Source organism: Carex rostrata, chromosome 19 (assembly GCF_964058835.1).
Source record: "Carex rostrata chromosome 19, lpCarRost1.2, whole genome shotgun sequence".
In the NCBI taxonomy this organism is placed as follows: Eukaryota; Viridiplantae; Streptophyta; class Magnoliopsida; order Poales; family Cyperaceae; genus Carex; species Carex rostrata.
This window is the reverse complement of record NC_135936.1, coordinates 5,310,287-5,330,448: the sequence shown is the minus strand read 5'-3', so window position 1 is coordinate 5,330,448 and position 20,162 is coordinate 5,310,287. Positions and strand designations below refer to the sequence as shown.

At 31.8% G+C, this 20,162-nt stretch overlaps 2 protein-coding genes across 2 annotated transcripts; both read left to right on the top strand.

Moving 5' to 3' along the window:
- Window positions 1-2,132: 2,132 nt before the first annotated feature.
- LOC144571816 (E3 ubiquitin-protein ligase ATL41-like) lies at window positions 2,133-2,735 on the top strand. Its single transcript, XM_078321194.1, has one exon. The coding sequence runs from the start codon at window positions 2,133-2,135 to the stop codon at window positions 2,622-2,624; it is 492 nt and encodes a 163-aa protein (XP_078177320.1). The 3' UTR covers window positions 2,625-2,735.
- A 12,296-nt stretch (window positions 2,736-15,031) lies between these two features.
- On the top strand, window positions 15,032-15,520 carry LOC144571962 (E3 ubiquitin-protein ligase ATL41-like). Its single transcript, XM_078321358.1, has one exon. It carries the CDS (start codon window positions 15,032-15,034, stop codon window positions 15,518-15,520), a length of 489 nt encoding a protein of 162 aa, XP_078177484.1.
- The last annotated feature ends 4,642 nt before the right edge of the window (window positions 15,521-20,162 follow it).

Here is a 20,162-nt window from a genome sequence, read left to right as displayed (position 1 = left end):
TACAGTGCTCCAAACACCTAAAAAGGGAGTGTTGTATTAGGGTTGTAAATAGCCTATTATATTGCAATCTGGAGACACTACTAGAGTGCCCCAAACACGTTCATTTGGAGTGTTGTATTAGGGTTGTCAATGTCATATTATCTTGCCATATAAAGACAATATCAGAGTGCTCCAAACACCATCAATTGGAGTGTTGTATTAGGGTTGTAAATGCCCTATTATCTTGCCATATAAGGACACTACTAGAGTGCTCAAAACTCCTTCAATTGGAGTCTTGTATTATGGTAGTAAATATCCTTTTATCTTGCAATCTTGATACACTACTGGTGTGCTCGAAACACCTTCAATTGGAGTCTTGTATAAGGGTTGTAAATACCCTATTATATTGCAATATAGAGACATTATTCGAGCGCTCCAAACACCATCAGTTGGAGTGTTGTATTAGGGTTGTAAATGCCCTATTAGCTTTCCAACTGGAGATACTACTAGAGTGCTCGAAACACCTTCAATTCGAATGTTGTATTTGGTTTGTAAATGCCCTATCTTGCCATATAAGAACACTACTAGAGTGCTCAAAATACCTTAGATTGGAGTGTTGTATTAAGTATGTAAATACCCTATTATCTTTCCATCTGGAGACACTTCAATAGTGCTCCAAACACCTGCTATTGGAGTGTTGTATTAGGGTTGTAAATGCCCTATAATCTTGTCATATTGAGACACCACAAGAGTGCTCGAAATTAATTGGAGTGTTGTATTAGGGTTGTAAAGCCCTATTATCTTGTCTTCTGAAGACACTGCTAGAGTGCTCCAAACACCTTCTATTGGAGTGATGTATAAGGGTTGTAAATGCCGTGTTATCTTGCAATATAGAGACATTAGTAGAGCGCTCAAAACACCATCAATTGGAGTGTTGTACTAGTGTTGTAAATGCCTTATAATCTTGCCAAATATAGACACTGCTAGAGTGCTCCAAGCGCCATCAATTGGAGTGTTGTACTAGGGTTGTAAATGCTATATTATCTTGCCATCTGGAGACACTACTAGAGTGCTCCAAACATCTTCAATTGGTGTGTTGTATTAGGCCTGTAAATGCCCTATTATCTTGTCTTATAGAGACACTACAAGAGTGCCCCCAAACATCTTCAATTAGTGTTTTAAAATGAACTATTTTGATTTCTATGAGTTATTTTGAAATGAAAATTTGTATGGCTTATTCTCTAAGTTCAAGCATGCCGAATTGAAACCTTAATTCATTGTTTAGGGATTGGATCATCCAAAAAATTTATGTGTAACAACTATCGGCCGCTACATACTCGACTTCCGTTGTGGAAAGGGCAACCGAGGTTTGTTTGCGACTCGACCAAGATACAAGTGTACCACCAAGGAATTGGCATGTACCACTTGTACTTTTTCTATCCATACGGTCTCCGGCAAAATCGGCATCGGCATATCCTTTCAAGTTTAAATATGATTATTTGTCATACCATAATCCCAAATTTAAACTACCCCACACATATTTAAGAATTCTTTTAACGGCTTCTTGTCATTATATCAAAAAATGATTCTTAAACTTCTGCAACTTCTATTTCGGATTCTTTTCTAAGAAAATTTCAAGTGATTATAAAGATTAATTTTTTTTTTATTTAAGGTTTTTCCTTTGCAACTTCATACAACGTGTTCTGAAACTCAATTACTCTATATGGAATTCAGACTCCGTGACTGAGTAGAATGAGATCTGATTCGTCAATTTTAATCTGGCACGAATCTCAAAATTAAGGTAGATCGACAAGGCTGCTAGCACCATAGGGCGAGGCTTACTTCAGCTACCAAAATTGTCTTCCATTTTTGATGTCATACACGGTTTATTGCTTGGATAATAAGCTTACCCTTTAATATAATATTAATATTACGTAAGAAATCTCATAGATATCCTAATTATACATAAGCCAACCAAGACAACTTATCCTTGAACTGAAGAATATATAGGAAATTGTACAAGTTCAGTCTAGAGTAATTTGATGGATAATCAATACATGCAAATTTAAGGAGACTAATGGGAAGTGATCATATGCAAAAATAGAGAAAACTGATAGCCACTATCGGTTATTTCAAAAAAAAAAAAAGATCATATGCAAAATAGGAGCCACTACGACATGGGCAATTTCATAGTGGTTCTATTGGTCTTCTTCGCCACGGCTTTCTTAATCGTAATAATATTACGCTTGATAAAGGTATACTTCTTTCGCAACCGTGCTCGAAATTTTGAAGCTTCAAGATGGCATATACACGAGCTTCTATTCACTGGGAGTCATGATGATGGCCTCAGCCCATCAGCTATTTCTGCAATTCCTACATATACATATCAAAGGGATATCAAGCATGGCAGTGGTAGCGGCGGTGGCTGGGCACAGTGCGCAATTTGTCTTTGTATTTTGGAGGAAGGGGAGATGGTGCGGAAACTACCGGAGTGTAAGCATTTGTTTCATACGGAATGTATTGACAAGTGGCTGAACTCACACGCAACATGTCCTCTATGCCGCACTATGATCAAAGATCAGATTACCGGGTCTGTGAAGGATTTGGAGGGGCAAACATCTACTTCTGTTGTTGGTACCAGATAACCAGAAGCAAAGGCACATTAGGTAGATCTGTCCTACAAAGTGTAGGGCATGGCTACTTGTGCTAATTTTATTCAATTTGTTAATGTTTTGTTTGACTTTCTAGATTCATAATTTGATAATTATGGCTTATTGGTACAGCAACTAACGTTTTTCAATTTTTTAAGATGTCAAATGTCAATTGATTGCTGGGTCTATGTTTTATTGTTGTAACCACTTTTAATGTATTATCAATTAGTTATGACGTGAATTTGTTAACCGAATTTTTATTATTATTCTTGGATAAGAGTTTACCTAGTAAGGTATAAACTATAAACCAATCCTTTACGATACGTGTTTATAAATTAGACATTTGTAAAATATGAGAATGTATGTATGCAGTGACGCATGTGATGTACTGATGTTTGGAATGACATATATAACTTACGATGATCTGTTTTATCTTAGTCCTTATCATCTAGGGTACTTCAAATGGTGAAGTAGCCAGCATCGTTCGATTACTTTAATTTAAAAGAGTTATAACATTGAAATTTGCATAAAAGCCACTAACCATTAAAAAAAACATTGAAATTCATAATGAACATTTCGAACGCTGTTTTTTATTTTATAAAGTTTGGGAATCAAGATTCTCCACTTAAATATCTATTAGAAATTCATCTACTAGATTTCGAGTATGCGATATCTTACATTAACAGTATTATCTTTATCACTAGATTAAACACCGAGTTTATATTTTCAAATCCGAATGATGTTTCCTTCAGCAAGGTAGTTCATAAAGGAGAAGTCCTTGTAAGCACTGTTATCAAAACCGGACTGGACCGGCCGGTTCGACCGGAATAAACCGGAACCGGACAGGTTTACGATTTGGTTCGCTATTTGGACCGGATATGCAATAGACCCAGATATATTTAATTAAACCGGCCGGTTTTATATAAAAAAACCGGAGTAAAAGCAAAAAAAACCGGTTTTATATTGGTTTTTTGTCCATTGTTGTCATGTGATTATTTTCAATTTTGAATGGAAATGAACAACTTTTTAGGAGAAAAAGTGAAATCTAATGTGTATTATTCTGTGACTAACTTTGTGTAGTCATTTATATTTTGTAACATACTTTTGTAAACAATTATGTGTTTAAGAATAATCCAACATTTGTTGCAATATTATTTTTTTATAAACTAAATATTAATTCTAATATGGATCATTAGGGGTTCACTTGATCACAAAAACTAAAGAATTTCTATCTAGTTATTCAATTTATTTATGAAGTATAAAATATAAAATTTCTTCGATGAAAAAAATATTTCATAATATTTTATTTAATTATTTTACTAATTCTAACAATAAGTTCTACATTTGAGCTACAATAGATATATTATTTTCTAATAAAAAATAATTATTTCTAATATATAAATTTACTTTTATAGTACATCGTTAATATGTATATTGAAAATTTTATTACATAAAACATAATTATTTATAATAATAATTATATCTTATAAATAAATATGTAAGTATTTAAAAAATCAGCAGTCAAACCGGTTGAACCATCGGTCTGACCAGTGAACCGTTAAACCGGAGCTTTACCAGGTTGACGTCCGGTCTGGTTCTGATAACATTGCTTGTAAGTTGTAACCAGTGTCCGTCCTGATCTGAGTAAAAGACGAATTCACATCCTCTCAGGTTACCGGACTGAGTACAATTGAATTGGATGGTCTAAAATTGTTCTTTTTAACTTAGCACGAATCTTAATGCACAAATAATACTACCCTGCGCCATTCCGAGAAAGAACCGGCTGAGAGTAAATCTGGACTGTCTGTTTCAATTGTGTTGAATCAGGTACCTGGGAGGATACGTATCCGTAAAAGACTGCTGGACGAAACTATGTACTTTCGTTTATTTCATCTGTAAGGCATTAGAAATTATAGAAGTGCGGCCTTTACAGCCCAAATCCGTGAGCCCAGTAAAGACTCAAGCTCAGCCATAAGCCAGAGTTTTCTGTTGGTTCCAATTACTTTTGTCACTGCCTACGGATTTTCACTTTTCACCAAAAAAAAAAAAAAAAAAAAAACAAAGAGAAGAAAAGAAAAAAAGAAGTTACTTTTGTCACAGTTGATAAGACTGCAGAGGTAATCCTGATAAATTATAAGGACTATTTGATCATTTTTGCTCTCAAATTGTTATTTTAATATGTTTTTTTTTCCCTCTTAAAGATTATTTTCGTTTCATCTTTCTGAGTAAGGTATTTGAAGAAAGTTATGAGGCTTTTATTAGAGATGAGATCTGGTGCTCTTCAATTTGCTACTTTTTTTTTTCTGCTATTCTCTCTATCTCTCTTCTCTTCCTTTCTCTCCCATGTGATTTCTTTTCTCTCTCTACACTTCTTTAAAGAGAGAGACAGAGAATAAAGAATAGCAGCCAGCTGTTTTTCTACTAAGAAAAGCAGCGGATATGGATCCCTTTTATTAGCCTTAACCGAGAGCCCAGGACAAACATGGGCCTGGATTAAGCCTTTCTTTGGGGATCCATATACTTTCAGAACACCTGAAGGCACTTTACTTTGAACGCGTATCCTCTGCGTTAACTCAAAAGGAAATCTTTTGAGTTAATGGATCGTTAAACAGAGTTAATTCAGTTTCTGCCTATAACTTAGGAGATCCTTTAATATTAGAACGGATCTAGTCTGTACAAATTTTAGAATACATCAGATAATAAAGATGCATTAACTCAAAATATTCCCTTTTGAGTTAATACAGAGGATACAAATTCCTTTACTTTAGATTTAAATCGGAAGTGTGATAAATTAAAAGGAAAGACATATTAATTTTGTATGTAAGAGGGATGATACAAATTATTTATTTATTTTATTTTTCATTTTATTCAATTCTGAATCATAATTCCAAAATTACTTTTGGTCATTATAATTTTGCTAAAAACAATTCATAGGATGTACTTGACACCTTGAGAATTGTATTTCACTTGAAAAATATTATAGTTATCCCTGTAATAGTCTTCTTTCAAACGGCTCCGTACTTTTAGCCAACTTTTTGTTCAAAAGATAGAATAGGCAAGTGCTTATTTCAGTTAAACGAGTGTTCATTAGTTCAAACGTGCGTTCATTTTGGTTCAGATATATAGGTACTCATTTTAGAGTGTTTTCGAGCAATAAAATTGAAAGTTAAAGTAGATAGTGTTTATTTTGATTTATTCGAGTGTTCCATTTAATTCAGACAAATATGTATATTGAAGGGTTCGGTTATCGAGTATAATAGTCTAATATTTGCGATTGTTGTTGGTAGTTTACTGCATCCAGTTATAAACGTCCACTGCTGAATCGTTTATTAGAGCCGTCTCCGCCCTGGATGTCCGCGTGAAAATACGCCTGTTCCTTTCCCGCCAAATCACCCAAGAACCGGCCGCCCATGTTGTGTCCCACTGTCATCGCTTTGGTTCTTCCAAGATAGAGTGGGAAAAACGTGCCGTGTCATATCGTGATTTTGATCTCGTACTGTGTGCCTGTGCTGTGACTAAAATATTAAGGGGTCATCACAGCACGCGAATTGTCATGTCACGTGAGGCACGCCGCACCCAAACATGCCATGATCAAACGTGCCTCGCGTAACTCACATGATCATTAAATCATAATTTAAGTTAGTATATTCAAGATTCACCATTTATTAATCAATATCTAATGGTTCTAATTACACGTGACTCGCGTGACTACGTGCCGTGACTAGATTTTTCACTTGACATGCCGTGCCGTGCCAAAGTTTCAAAATATTATCACGACACACGAATGGTCATGGCACGGGACACGCGAGTCACGACACATAACTGACACACGTGCCGTGCCGTTCCGTGACGGAACCGGCTCCGCCGTGCCATTTTTCCCACTCTGCTCCAGGGTCTGTCTGTGATTCCACCAGACCTCCTTAATTGACTCCCCGTTAGGATGCCCCAGATTGAATTGTGCCGTTAATCCAGACCATACCCGCTTAGAGTAGGGGCATCCCCATATCATGTGATAGCTATCTTCCTCCACACTCTCAGCACAGAGCACACAACAGCTCTCCACCGTACAGCTAGAGGTGCTACTTTTATCCAATTATCTGGATCCGATTAATTTAGATAGGGTATGGTTTAAAAAATATAATCGGTTAAATTATGGGTATGGTTACAAAATTAATAATTTAATATCTGACTCGGATCCGAATCGGAACCGATACTGTAATGGGTAGAATATGGGTTTCATTTAATTATCTGACCCATAACCGAACCCGACCCGATACCCGTATAAATACCTGATAAAACATATATTAATAACTATTAATATATAAAAATACAACTTTGCATATTAATTTTTGCATAAGCCGTGGTGAGCCCAGTACTTTTTTGAATATTAGAAAATATAATGCAATGACATATTCGCTATGTTTATACACATAGATGAATACCAAATTTATTCCTTCTATAATAGCCGCATTAATTTTTAAATAAAATTTATTACTATGAATATATCTTTCAATATTTGCTTTGATATCCTCTGCATAATAATGGAAATTTATTGCTCTCATTGATATGTAATTTCTACAAATTATTAGTATTCCATTCATAAATTTTTTGAACCATAGAAAATGAAATCGTCATCTTTAATATTTTACTTTTTAAAAATTATATCACTTCTTCAATATTTTTTTTTTCAAAATTTATTTTCTCTTCACACTAGTGGAAAAACAGGAATCAGGATCGGTTATATATACATATCAGTATCGGAATCCAACCGATCCTGATGAAGGCGATACTGATACTATCAGGATCGGTTTTATATTTTTCAAGAACCGATCCAAATAGAAACTATTAGGATCGGTTTTTTAATAAAACCGATCTTAATAGTTGTTATCTAGATCGGTTTTTGACTAAGAACCGATCCCGATACGTACTATCAAGATCGGTTTTTATATAAGAACCGATCTTGATAGTATTTTCGAATTTTTTTTTAAATTACATAACAACCGATCCTGATACGTACTATCAAGATCGGTTTTATATTAAAACCGATCTTGATTGTATTTCAGATCATAATTCCAAAAAAAAAAAAAAAAAACTTTTAGGATCGGTTTTTATTTAAAAACCGATCCTAAAAGTTTTTTTTTTTTTTTTTAGAATTAGGATCGGTTATTTTAAACAACCGATCCTAATAGTAGTAATCTGGATCGGTTGTTTAAAATAACCGATCCTGATGTTTTATTAAAGCTAAAAAAAATATTTTTATTTATTTGACCAGCTTCCATATATATTTTGCTGGCCAGCATCCTAAATTTTTTTTTGTTGCACAGTAAGAAGCAATAATCAATTAAATATCATATACACATTCTAAATTAATTATCATACACATCTTAAACTATTACAAAAAATTCATGTACTTCATAAAAAATTTTGTGAAGCATTACATGTTATAACAAGAAATTTAAATCCAAAAAAAAATTAATTAACAAACATACAATTGACTAATTGGGCTATTTCTTCAATTAACACACATTTATACAATATACACATTTATGCAATTAATGTAAAGCACAACAATAAAAAAATCAATAATTACCTCTTTTGCAATCACATCACTTGAGATTAAAAAAGACCCTAAAAACAAAAACAAAGGTAACAATTAGATGGAAAAACATTTTCCAATAAAAAATACAAAAAAATGTGTTTTAAAAGTATAATAATGAGAAAATTAGATAAAGCTAATACCATGATAGTTGATCGGCCGGATGATTAAGTAACTTGAGAGAGATGTCCTCAAAACTGTAAAACAATATATAAACACCATTAATTAATTTTTGAAACAATAAAACAAATTAAAAACTGGCACAATTGAGTCGGAGGTGCGAGAGGCTCGGATTTGAGAGGAAGAGACGGAGAGAAAGAGAGAGAGAGACACGGAGGAGAGGGAGAGACGGAGACAGAGAGAGAGAGACAGAGTACTGAGGATTTGAGAGGAAGATACGGAGACAGAGACAGAGATGCTAAATTGAAAATGAGAGGCGCGAAATGAAAATAAGAAGAACCCTAGCTAAGCTGGTTATATAGGAATTATCATTAGGATCGGTTGTTTATAAAGAACCGATCCTAATAGTATCAGGATCGGTTTTATAATAAAATAACCGATCCTGATACTAATTTTTTTGTATAAAAATAGTATCAGGATCGGTTTTTTATTATAAAAAACCGATCTTGATACAAATTTTTTTTTTCAAAATTGATTCTGTAAAAAAAAAAAAAATAAAATAAAATAAAAAAAAAAAAAAAATCAGGGTCGGTTTTTTATAAAAAACCGATCCTAATAGTATCAGGATCGGTTTTTTATAAAAAACCGACCCTGATTTTTTTTTTTTTTTTTTTTTTTTTTTTTTTTACAGAATCAATTTTGAAAAAAAAAATTGTATCAGGATCGGTTTTATTGCTAAAAACCGATCCTGATAGTATCTGGATCGGTTTTTAGCAATAAAACCGATCCAGATAGTTTTTTTCTTTTATTTGGAAACTCTTTTTATATGGTTATGTTTAAATAAATATAAAAAATTACATATTAGAAATATAAGTTAATTATTTAATAGAAATTTTATTTAATTTTCAAATTCTACTTAAATAATATTAAACAGGAGATAGGTACTATTTGACATTGATATTTCATTAATGTAATTTTGATGAAAATTAATGTAATTTATATTATTAAAATTTATGTGATAATATAATTAATTATTTGACATTGATATTTCATTTTGAAGTCATTTTGACTATTGGATTTTTTTATACAATCATGCATGATGCATCAATGACTTGTGCCATATAATAATATACATAGGACTTGAACCCTTGTTGTGTGGAGTTGTGAAGGAACGAATACGAACATTAGCATTTGGTCGATCGGAACCGTTAAAATGAAAGAATGTCATATTAATTTCACCATTATAAAATTTGATACAATTCGGGATTCATTTACTAGTTCATGAAAGCAAAACAATATAGCAACATCGCACGGCCGTAAATAGTTTACGTTGAATTTTAATATTATTTAAGTAGAATTTGAAAATTAAATAAAATTTCTATTAAATAATTAACTTATATTTCTAATATGTAATTTTTTATATTTATTTAAACATAACCATATGAAAAGATTTTCCAAATAAAAGAAAAAAAACTATCTGGATCGGTTTTATTGCTAAAAACCGATCCAGATACTATCAGGATCGGTTTTTAGCAATAAAACCGATCCTGATACAATTTTTTTTTTTCAAAATTGATTCTGTAAAAAAAAAAAAAAAAAAAAAAAAAATCAGGATCGGTTTTTTATAAATAACCGATCCTTATAGTATCAGGATCGGTTTTTTATAAAAAACCGACCCTGATTTTTTTTTTTTTTTTACAGAATCAATTTTGAAAAAAAAAATTGTATCAGGATCGGTTTTATTGCTAAAAACCGATCCTGATAGTATCTGGATCGGTTTTTAGCAATAAAACCGATCCAGATAGTTTTTTTCTTTTATTTGGAAACTCTTTTCATATGGTTATGTTTAAATAAATATAAAAAATTACATATTAGAAATATAAGTTAATTATTTCATAGAAATTTTATTTAATTTTCAAATTATACTTAAATAATATTAAACAGGAGATAGGTACTATTTGACATTGATATTTCATTAATGTAATTTTGATGAAAATTAATGTAATTTATATTATTAAAATTTATGTGATAATATAATTAATTATTTGACATTGATATTTCATTTTGAAGTCATTTTGATTATTGAATTTTTTTATACAATCATGCATGATGCATCAATGACTTGTGCCATATAATAATATACATAGGACTTGAACCCTTGTTGTGTGGGGTTGTGAAGGAACGAATACGAACATTAGCATTTGGTCGATCGGAACCGTTAAAATGAAAGAATGTCATATTAATTTCACCATTATAAAATTTGATACAATTCGGGATTCATTTACTAGTTCATCAAAGCAAAACAATATAGCAACATCGCACGGCCGTAAATAGTTTACGTTGAATTTTAATATTATTTAAGTAGAATTTGAAAATTAAATAAAATTTCTATTAAATAATTAACTTATATTTCTAATATGTAATTTTTTATATTTATTTAAACATAACCATATGAAAAGATTTTCCAAATAAAAGAAAAAAAACTATCTGGATCGGTTTTATTGCTAAAAACCGATCCAGATACTATCAGGATCGGTTTTTAGCAATAAAACCGATCCTGATACAATTTTTTTTTTCAAAATTGATTCTGTAAAAAAAAAAAAAAAAAAAAAAAAAATCAGGATCGGTTTTTTATAAATAACCGATCCTTATAGTATCAGGATCGGTTTTTTATAAAAAACCGACCCTGATTTTTTTTTTTTTTTTACAGAATCAATTTTGAAAAAAAAAATTGTATCAGGATCGGTTTTATTGCTAAAAACCGATCCTGATAGTATCTGGATCGGTTTTTAGCAATAAAACCGATCCTGATAGTATCTGGATCGGTTTTTAGCAATAAAACCGATCCAGATAGTTTTTTTCTTTTATTTGGAAACTCTTTTCATATGGTTATGTTTTAATAAATATAAAAAATTACATATTAGAAATATAAGTTAATTATTTCATAGAAATTTTATTTAATTTTCAAATTATACTTAAATAATATTAAACAGGAGATAGGTACTATTTGACATTGATATTTCATTAATGTAATTTTGATGAAAATTAATGTAATTTATATTATTAAAATTTATGTGATAATATAATTAATTATTTGACATTGATATTTCATTTTGAAGTCATTTTGATTATTGAATTTTTTTATACAATCATGCATGATGCATCAATGACTTGTGCCATATAATAATATACATAGGACTTGAACCCTTGTTGTGTGGGGTTGTGAAGGAACGAATACGAACATTAGCATTTGGTCGATCGGAACCGTTAAAATGAAAGAATGTCATATTAATTTCACCATTATAAAATTTGATACAATTCGGGATTCATTTACTAGTTCATCAAAGCAAAACAATATAGCAACATCGCACGACCGTAAATAGTTTACGTTAGATCTTAATATTATTTAAGTAGAATTTGAAAATTAAATAAAATTTCTATTAAATAATTAACTTATATTTCTAATATGTAATTTTTTATATTTATTTAAACATAACCATATGAAAAGATTTTCCAAATAAAAGAAAAAAACTATCAGGATCGGTTTTATTGCTAAAAACCGATCCAGATACTATCAGGATCGGTTTTTAGCAATAAAACCGATCCTGATACAATTTTTTTTTTTCAAAATTGGTTCTGTAAAAAAAAAAAAATCAGGGTCGGTTTTTTATAAAAAACCGATCCTAATAGTATCAGGATCGGTTCTTTATAAAAAACTGACCCTGATTTTTTTTTTTTTTTTTTTTTTTTTTTTTTTTTGTTTGCAGAACCAATTTTGAAAAAAAAAAATTGTATCAGGATCAGTTGTTCTAAACAACCGATCCTAATAGTTTAACTATTAGGATCGGTTTTTTAGAACAACTGATCCTGATACTATCAGGATCGGTTTTTTAGAACAACCGATCCTAATAGTTTAACTATTAGGATCGGTTTTTTAGAACAACCGATCCTGATAGTATCAGGATCGGTTTTATAAAAAACCGATCCGGATAGTTCACAAATTAGGATCGATTGACTAAAAAACCCGATCTAACTAGTTTTTAGGATCGGTTTTATTCAGAAAACCGATCCAGATAGGTATTAGTATCGGTTGTTTCATATAACCGATCCAGATAGGCCGATCCTGATTCATGTTTTTCCACTAGTGTCATCCTCCTGATTTTTTTTGTGATATATACTCGCTCCGGATCCGGAACAGCCCCGTATCCGAACCGGACCCGATAATCTACAAACAAGTTATGGGTATATATCTACCCGGAACCGAAAGACTGGACCCGAAATATTTACGGATAAATAGATACCCGGATCTGGACCCGACCCGAATTGAAACAGATAAGTGTATGGATCGAAATTTAGACCCGAACACTTTTAGAGTACGGGTCCAAATATAATAGTATCCGGACCTAACCCGACCCGATAACATCTCTACGTACAGCCTCGGCTGAGTAGCACCTGTCTAGTCAGGATTTTGTTTTGGACTAGTAGCCAGAGGCAAAATACCAATTATTATATCATTTTTAAATTTGGATGAAAGTGGCCAGATAGCATTTAACTATATATATAAATTAATCCACCATAAAGTAATGAGCAAGTGGAATCATATATTAAGTCTACGGAATTAATTAACAAAACAATGAATCTACCGGATGAATCGTTAAGTCCACCTTCCTTCGTTACTTAGGGTGTGCTCCAGAAATTTAAGTAGAGGGGGAGGGGAGAGGAGGGGAGGGGTTGGGAGGGGAGGGAAAGTGAAATTTTTAGACGACTTACTTGCTCCAGAACTATACACTAAGGAGAAAGGTTGGATCCATTTTTCAATTCAACTTCTATGTTATCTAAAATGACTAATATACCCTCATATTTTATTTGGGAGAAGAAGGCAGGCAAAAGGATAAAATTAGTCAATTTCGCTGGTAGGTCCCTTTTTCCCTTGACTACCCTCCGAATTGGGGGTGACAATTTTGGGTTTCGTAGGGTGAACCATCCACCTGCTCAGCCTTCCCTTCCCTTCTGAAATGTACTTGTGGAGTAGGTGAAGTTTAAATATCTCCTCACCCTATCCTTGGCTCCCATCCGCTAATCCTTATTGGAGCACACCCTTAGAGAAACCGCTTTTGCTTTTATGTAATGTAAGTATTGAATGAGGAGAGTTCAAATGTCTTCATTTTTTGTGTTTTTATCATGCCTTCATTTTTAAAAACTTAAATAACTTAAAATTTAAAATTTTAATGTCAAAATAAAACCATCAGATGTAATCTATGTCATTTTCTCTGTGTCTATAAAAAAAATATCACATTTTGACTTTGTTATCCACATCAGTATACATTTTTACAAGCTCAAGATAACAATCAAAATAAAGTTGAAATGCTATAATTTTTTACACGTGCATAGATAAAATGATGTAGTTCATATCCAACGTTTTATTTTGAATTTTAAGATTTAAATTTTGAGTTATTAAAGTTTTTAAAAATAGAGGCATGATGGAGGCACAAAAAATGAAGGTATGAACCCTCCTCGTGTTGAATCAATATTTAATATTGTGAAGTTGAATAATAAATTAATATCTTTTTTATTTTATGAATTTGACGATAACGTTAATAACGCAACTTGAATTGAATATGCTCTCTGCGTTAGATTACAAAACTTGAATTGAATATTTTGACTACCTTTTGTTCTTTACAAACTTATGGTTCAAATTCAGGCATGAAAAATCAATATAGTTACTAATGATGAGAACATCACAAAAATAAATTACAAAAACAATACCGACCGTAGCAATTCTCGAAACTATAAAAGGTTAACTATTTTAGTGATTTCATTTTTAAGAAGGATCTACTAACAACATTTGCAAATTACAACATCTTGTAAAAATTCGGTTTTATAATTTTAAAAGTTCAAACTGTTCAATATGATATATATATTAAAATGTACTTGGAGATCAAATTTTTTATTTTTTTTACTATTTATTAAGTATTTTACAAAACTACTTTTTTCATAATGGTCTAAAAACAATACTTTTATAAAATACTTAATAAATAAGAAAAAAAATTCACAAAAATAATATAATATTTGATCTCCAAGCACATTTTAATATAAAAATCATGTCAAATAGTTTGGATCGACTGTTTAAACTTTTAAAATTACAAAACCGAATTGTTGTAAGATATTATAACTTACAAATGTTGTAAGTGATATTCCTCTTTATTTTCTTAACAAATGATACAAAATCTGGCTAATTACATTTAATTGTTGTAACTTTGCTTTCTTAATTTACCGCTCGTATCTAGCCGAGATGGCAAACATTTTTTGATCTGATAACAAATTAAACCTCCAAGTAAGAAACGATCCATTTGTTATCTTTAAAACTCACAGTTACAGCTCTCTTAATTGGGTAAATAATATGTAGCAACAGAAAGTTCATATATTCCAATTAACTTATTAAACATAAAATTCCCAGTCCAACAAATAGGAAAAAGCTAAGAAACCATGGGCGACTTCTTTTGTTGAACTAGTCTTACAAAACAAGTGCAAAATTATTTAAGGATTTCAAGCAAAGAAATACGCTAATGACGTACAAGGGCTTATCATTTCTTGTATTTTACCAAACAAATCGCCACAACTGCAATATTGAAATTTGAAAATCAAAAGTGAGACTCATACGAGAAGAAACAATAAACTCCATCTAATGTCTACTAACTCAAGCTTTTCACAGGATACAAACAATTACACATCACTACACTTGTTAATCCTCACAGGGGCAGCTCTTGGCTCCATCATGGTTCTAATCGCGGCAGCATTCTTGTGCGAGTGCTTGTGCAGGCGTCGGTACCAGTACCAAAATATTACTGTCATAACCGCAACCCCCAATCTGCATAGCCTATTGAACGGTCTCGGTCGTTCTACCATTGCAAACCTCCCCACTTTCGGGTACACAAGACACCGAAATGATGGCGGTGGTTGGTTGCAGTGTGCTGTTTGTTTGAGCATAGTTCAAGAAGGAGAGGAGGTGAGGCAGTTGCCGACATGCAAGCATTTGTTTCACCGAGATTGCATTGACTTGTGGCTTTACTCGCACTCGACATGCCCTCTTTGTCGGTCCAAGGTGGAAGCTATGAAAGAAGTGAAGGTTAGGGGCAGTGGAAATACTGCATCATCCCCAGCACCGCCAGTGTAAATATTGGAGTCGAAGTGTAATTGGTTTGAAGATTTGTTTGCTTGATTTGTGTATTTCATATAAAGAAAATGTTTTATGTTGGTTTTCATAAGTAAATCAATATTACACAAATTGGGCCGGGTTAACGAATGAGCGAGTCATGTGAGCCATCTTATATTCATGAGTCTGAGGCTCTTAGCTCCAAAGATGAAATGGCCATGGTGCACTACTTATACAAGTAAAAGAAGAGGAAAGTAATTTTTTTTAACTCTTGACTGAATTGGGAATTATGGGAGTTATAAGTACCTTGAATTTACAAGTTAAATTTAGTGCATATGCGTATTAATTTGGTAGACATCTGGCATTTACTTTCCCAGGCTACCCTGGAAATTTAGAATTCATATCACCTAAGGTAACAGAATATTTCTGTTTTAGATCTGGACCATCTGATCACAATTTGCACGAATATTAGAGGCGACATACATTTTAACTTTGATCGAATTGGTTCGAATTCTGATTAGACGGTCCGGATCTAAAGAGAATTATTGTGTTACCTCGGTGATATGGACTCAGAAATCTGCTACAGATCGAATAATATTGTTGAATGGGCCTCCTGTCATATGACTTGTGTAAATAAATTGTAAATTTATACAACATCATAGAATGTTAAACACAAGTTAGAGAGTATTCTTGTAAAAATGTGAACATGACGAACATTAGATTCCACTTACCTTAAAAAAGATTGATGCGTATTTGACAAAGTATGGGCTAGAATCTGAGAGATTATTTTTTGAAGAAAAATAAGGGTCATGCCCATATTTCATTCATTGATTTGTGTTACAGAGATTGTATCCATAATAGGTTAAAAACAGAATTTAAAATGCAAATTGTGAAATGCTCAAAACATTTGAGCTGTAAAAAAAGAAAGCTTAAATTAATTTAAAAGCAAACTGTTAAAAACCTAATGAAAACCTAAGAAAAAGAAAAGGATTATAAAAAAAATCTGAAATGTTGAATGTTCTGACTTCCCTCTTCCAGCACCAGTAGTGAACTGATTACCAGTACCTCCTACCAGTAAAGGTAGTCCTGTCTCTTTCTATCCTCATGCGAATTACTCCCGATTCTGTTGTTGCCCCGACTTTTTGGTTAGTTCCAGTTGCCAAACGATTTCTTGTAGCAGTTCATGTGTATCTTTGGAAGTATTCACAAAGCTCCGTGCGCATCGTTCCCTCCATATAACGAATTGCATGACTAGCATTGCTGTTTCTTCCTCCCGTTTTATATGCCCATTTTGTCTCTGTTGGTTATTTGTACTGTTGGTGTTGTTGGCCATTGCGATGCTGGTCTGGTGTTTTTCAATTTCTTGTATAGTTGCAGTGTGTAAGGGCATTCTTGGAACAAAGTAATTATGTTTGAAAAAAATTAGTCTGTCCTCCGTATGCTCCAACACAGTAATAAATGAGTGATATAAAAAAAAGAGACATAGTTTGATAGTTAGAAACAGTTTTAAAGAGCTAATAAAACAGTTAAAATTCAACGCGCTGTAAATGTTTAATTAGGGATGGAAAAACAATAAAACAGTTAAAAGTTTATTTATTGAGTTCCCTCAAAAAAGAAAGTTCATTTATTGAGGATAGGTTATATGAGCTAGAAAGTATTATTTGAGGATATGCTATATGTTGTTTCCTGATTTGCTAGACAGACGTAGCGAATACTCACCAAATTGAAGCCTCTCTTGGTCAATTTTTCAGTCGTCGGTATCTTGTTCAATATCAGCAACTAAGCAAAAATCTTGAATCTCGGTGATTATTCCTAGAGTCCTCGTCGTATGTACTATGTACAGAGCCTTGAATATCACTTTCCATGGCTTGACATTTATTTTGTTAATAATTAAGATATACCGTAATGTAGGGTCTTGACCAGAGAAAGCCATATAACTTGCACTTTCTTGTCAAAAGTTGGAATGCTATGAAGATGAAAAATTTGTTCTTTATCTTTGTGGAACCGAATCTCTTGTCCAATGTGGTTCCTGCCTACATGGTGCATCTACCAATTTATCTATGATCTTCAAGGTCATGAATAAAGTATGGTGAATATTTAAATTTTAAGAAGACGCAACTCATACTCAATCATAACCGTCCAAATCATGAATGGATGGAGAAATGAACCATATTAGTAGAAAAATTCGGTCTCTATATATTCTAGGTACCATTGAATCATGACTGTCCATATCATATATAGATGAACCATGTTGACAGAAAAATTCGGTTCCTATCTATATATATTATAGCTACCATTGAATGGTGTTAGTGTAATGGTAATTTGTACAATTAAGAAAAGTTTTGCTAATTATAGAAAAACTAGATTTTCATACCTCTCATAATATTATATATCCCTTTTCTTTTTGAAAAATAAACATGTAATAACAACAAACCAGTAACACCTAAATTTCATTATTTTATATATTCTTCTTAATTACTAGAATTGACTTTGAATTTGATGGTTATTAACCCACATACATAGTAACATGGTACAAACTGATTCTACATTAATGAAGCCACATAGGTGAATTTTAAAATGTATGTGAAATTTTATAGAAATTGTGATTTAAGAATATATATCGACCTGAAAAAATTCATAAACAAAATTATATACAGATTCAATTACAATACATGCATCTAATATAATAATATGAATGTCTTTTTCTCAGTATGCTTTATTTAATATTTATCAATAAATTACTTGGCGTCTTATGATTAATTTTGTCAAGTTGGCCTCTTGCACTCTCATGACATCAAATAAAAAAATAAGCTTAATTACGTCAAAGAGATGCTTAGAATCTATCTATATTTGCACCTTAATAAACTAATTATTTAATTAGGTTCCTCGTTTGCACCAAGTCTCCTTAAATTTTTTTTGTTAGATTAGGATTTGGATTTTAATGGGATGTAGTCTTTGGTATTTCACTTTTTCTAACCTTCATTTTCAAGCTATCAATATATATTTCCAGGGGCGGAAGGTAAGGTAATCTAGGGGTGGCAAAGCCACCCTCAATATTTTTAAATTTCTTTATTAAGTATATAAAAATTGACTTGAAACTTGTATTTTATGTGTATTCAGCCTCCCTATGATAATACAAAAAATTTAAAGGACATGAATGTAAGATGGCATATCTTTTTATATGTCTAAATTTATTAAAATATATATGAATATGTTATGTTAATTATTTTGATAAACATGTTATTTTATTAGTGTTAGTTATTTATTTATTGTGTTTTTTTATGAAATTAAATAGTGAATATTTTATGTTATATAGATTTTTATTTTTATTTTAATATTTTTCAAATATGATGTTTATTCGGTTAGCCACTCCTATATTCAAAGTCGAGTTCCACCTCTGTATATTTCCCTATAAAAAAATTTCGTCAAAAAAAAAATATATACTTTCCATACAAAAAGAAAAAAAAATCCGCTTATGGCCGTAATAGAGCTGAAAAAGGAACAGAGCTAGGTTTCAAAAAAAGGAACAGAGCCGGATTTATGCTTCCAAATCCAGATTGAGATTCAAATCCGAGCCCGTTCAGAATTCCCTTCCTCCGCTCTCCTCTATCAACTTAGGGGTGTCAATGGATACGATACGGATCGGATGAAGACATTTTCATATCCATATCCATTACAATTTATTTTATTCATACCCTACTCATATCCATTAAAACTTAATCTTATCATATCCTTATTCGTTAATATTATTAGATAACAAAACGGTAGCAGGTGAAAAATGGAAAATACTAATATAATATTTAGTTTTATTATATTTTACAAATTAAACATTAAAAACTCATTAATTTCACACATATATAATTGCATTTCTAATAAAAAAAAATGTTCAATCAATTCTAATTAAATTATCTTTTATAAAGGAAAAAAATTCAAAAACATATATTTAAGTGGGTTGAAAATTGAATTGAATATATATATATATATATATATATATATTATAATTATAATGGGTACGAAATAATCATTATCAATATCCATATGCTTACTCATTTAGTTGACGAAAAAAAAAATTGTACATACTGATACCCAATAAGTTAACGAAAAAAAATCTTATACATATCCATCTTTTCGAATACAATACAGATGAACTGATCGAGTAAACAGCAAAAAAGGTACCATTGACATCCCTATATCAACTATAGGTCTACAGACTACAGCTCTGTGGTCCGTTACATACTAATATACTATGTATTCCAACTAGGGGTGGCAACGAACTGAACCGAACTTACCTTAGGTTTGAGTTTGGTTTGAATTAATTTCGAACCGAACCTGGTTTGATTCGTTTCGAACCGAACCCATTTCGAATCGAATTAATTGCGAACTACACATTTTTCGAATCGAACCCGAATCGAATCACGAACTAAATTATTTTTTAGCAGTCCTAGTTATATCGGTAGTTTATACATTAATTTTTTTCTCGCGGGACAATTCACATGGCTTCCTTTTACCGGTATGAACTATGAAATGAGTGTTTTTAAGTTGAAAAATTATTCATGAAAAAATACATCAGAGATGGCTTTCCTGGTATAAACTATGAGAGACGACCGAAGAGAGAGGAGAGACAGTCATCTAGGCCGGAGAGAGGAGTGACAGCCGGAGAGAC

What these genes read in the sequence shown, in the direction of transcription:
- LOC144571816 (XM_078321194.1), top strand. Translation starts at nt 2,133, where the DNA reads ATGCAAAATAGGAGCCACTACGACATGGGCAATTTCATAGTGGTTCTA.
- LOC144571962 (XM_078321358.1), top strand. Translation starts at nt 15,032, where the DNA reads ATGTCTACTAACTCAAGCTTTTCACAGGATACAAACAATTACACATCA.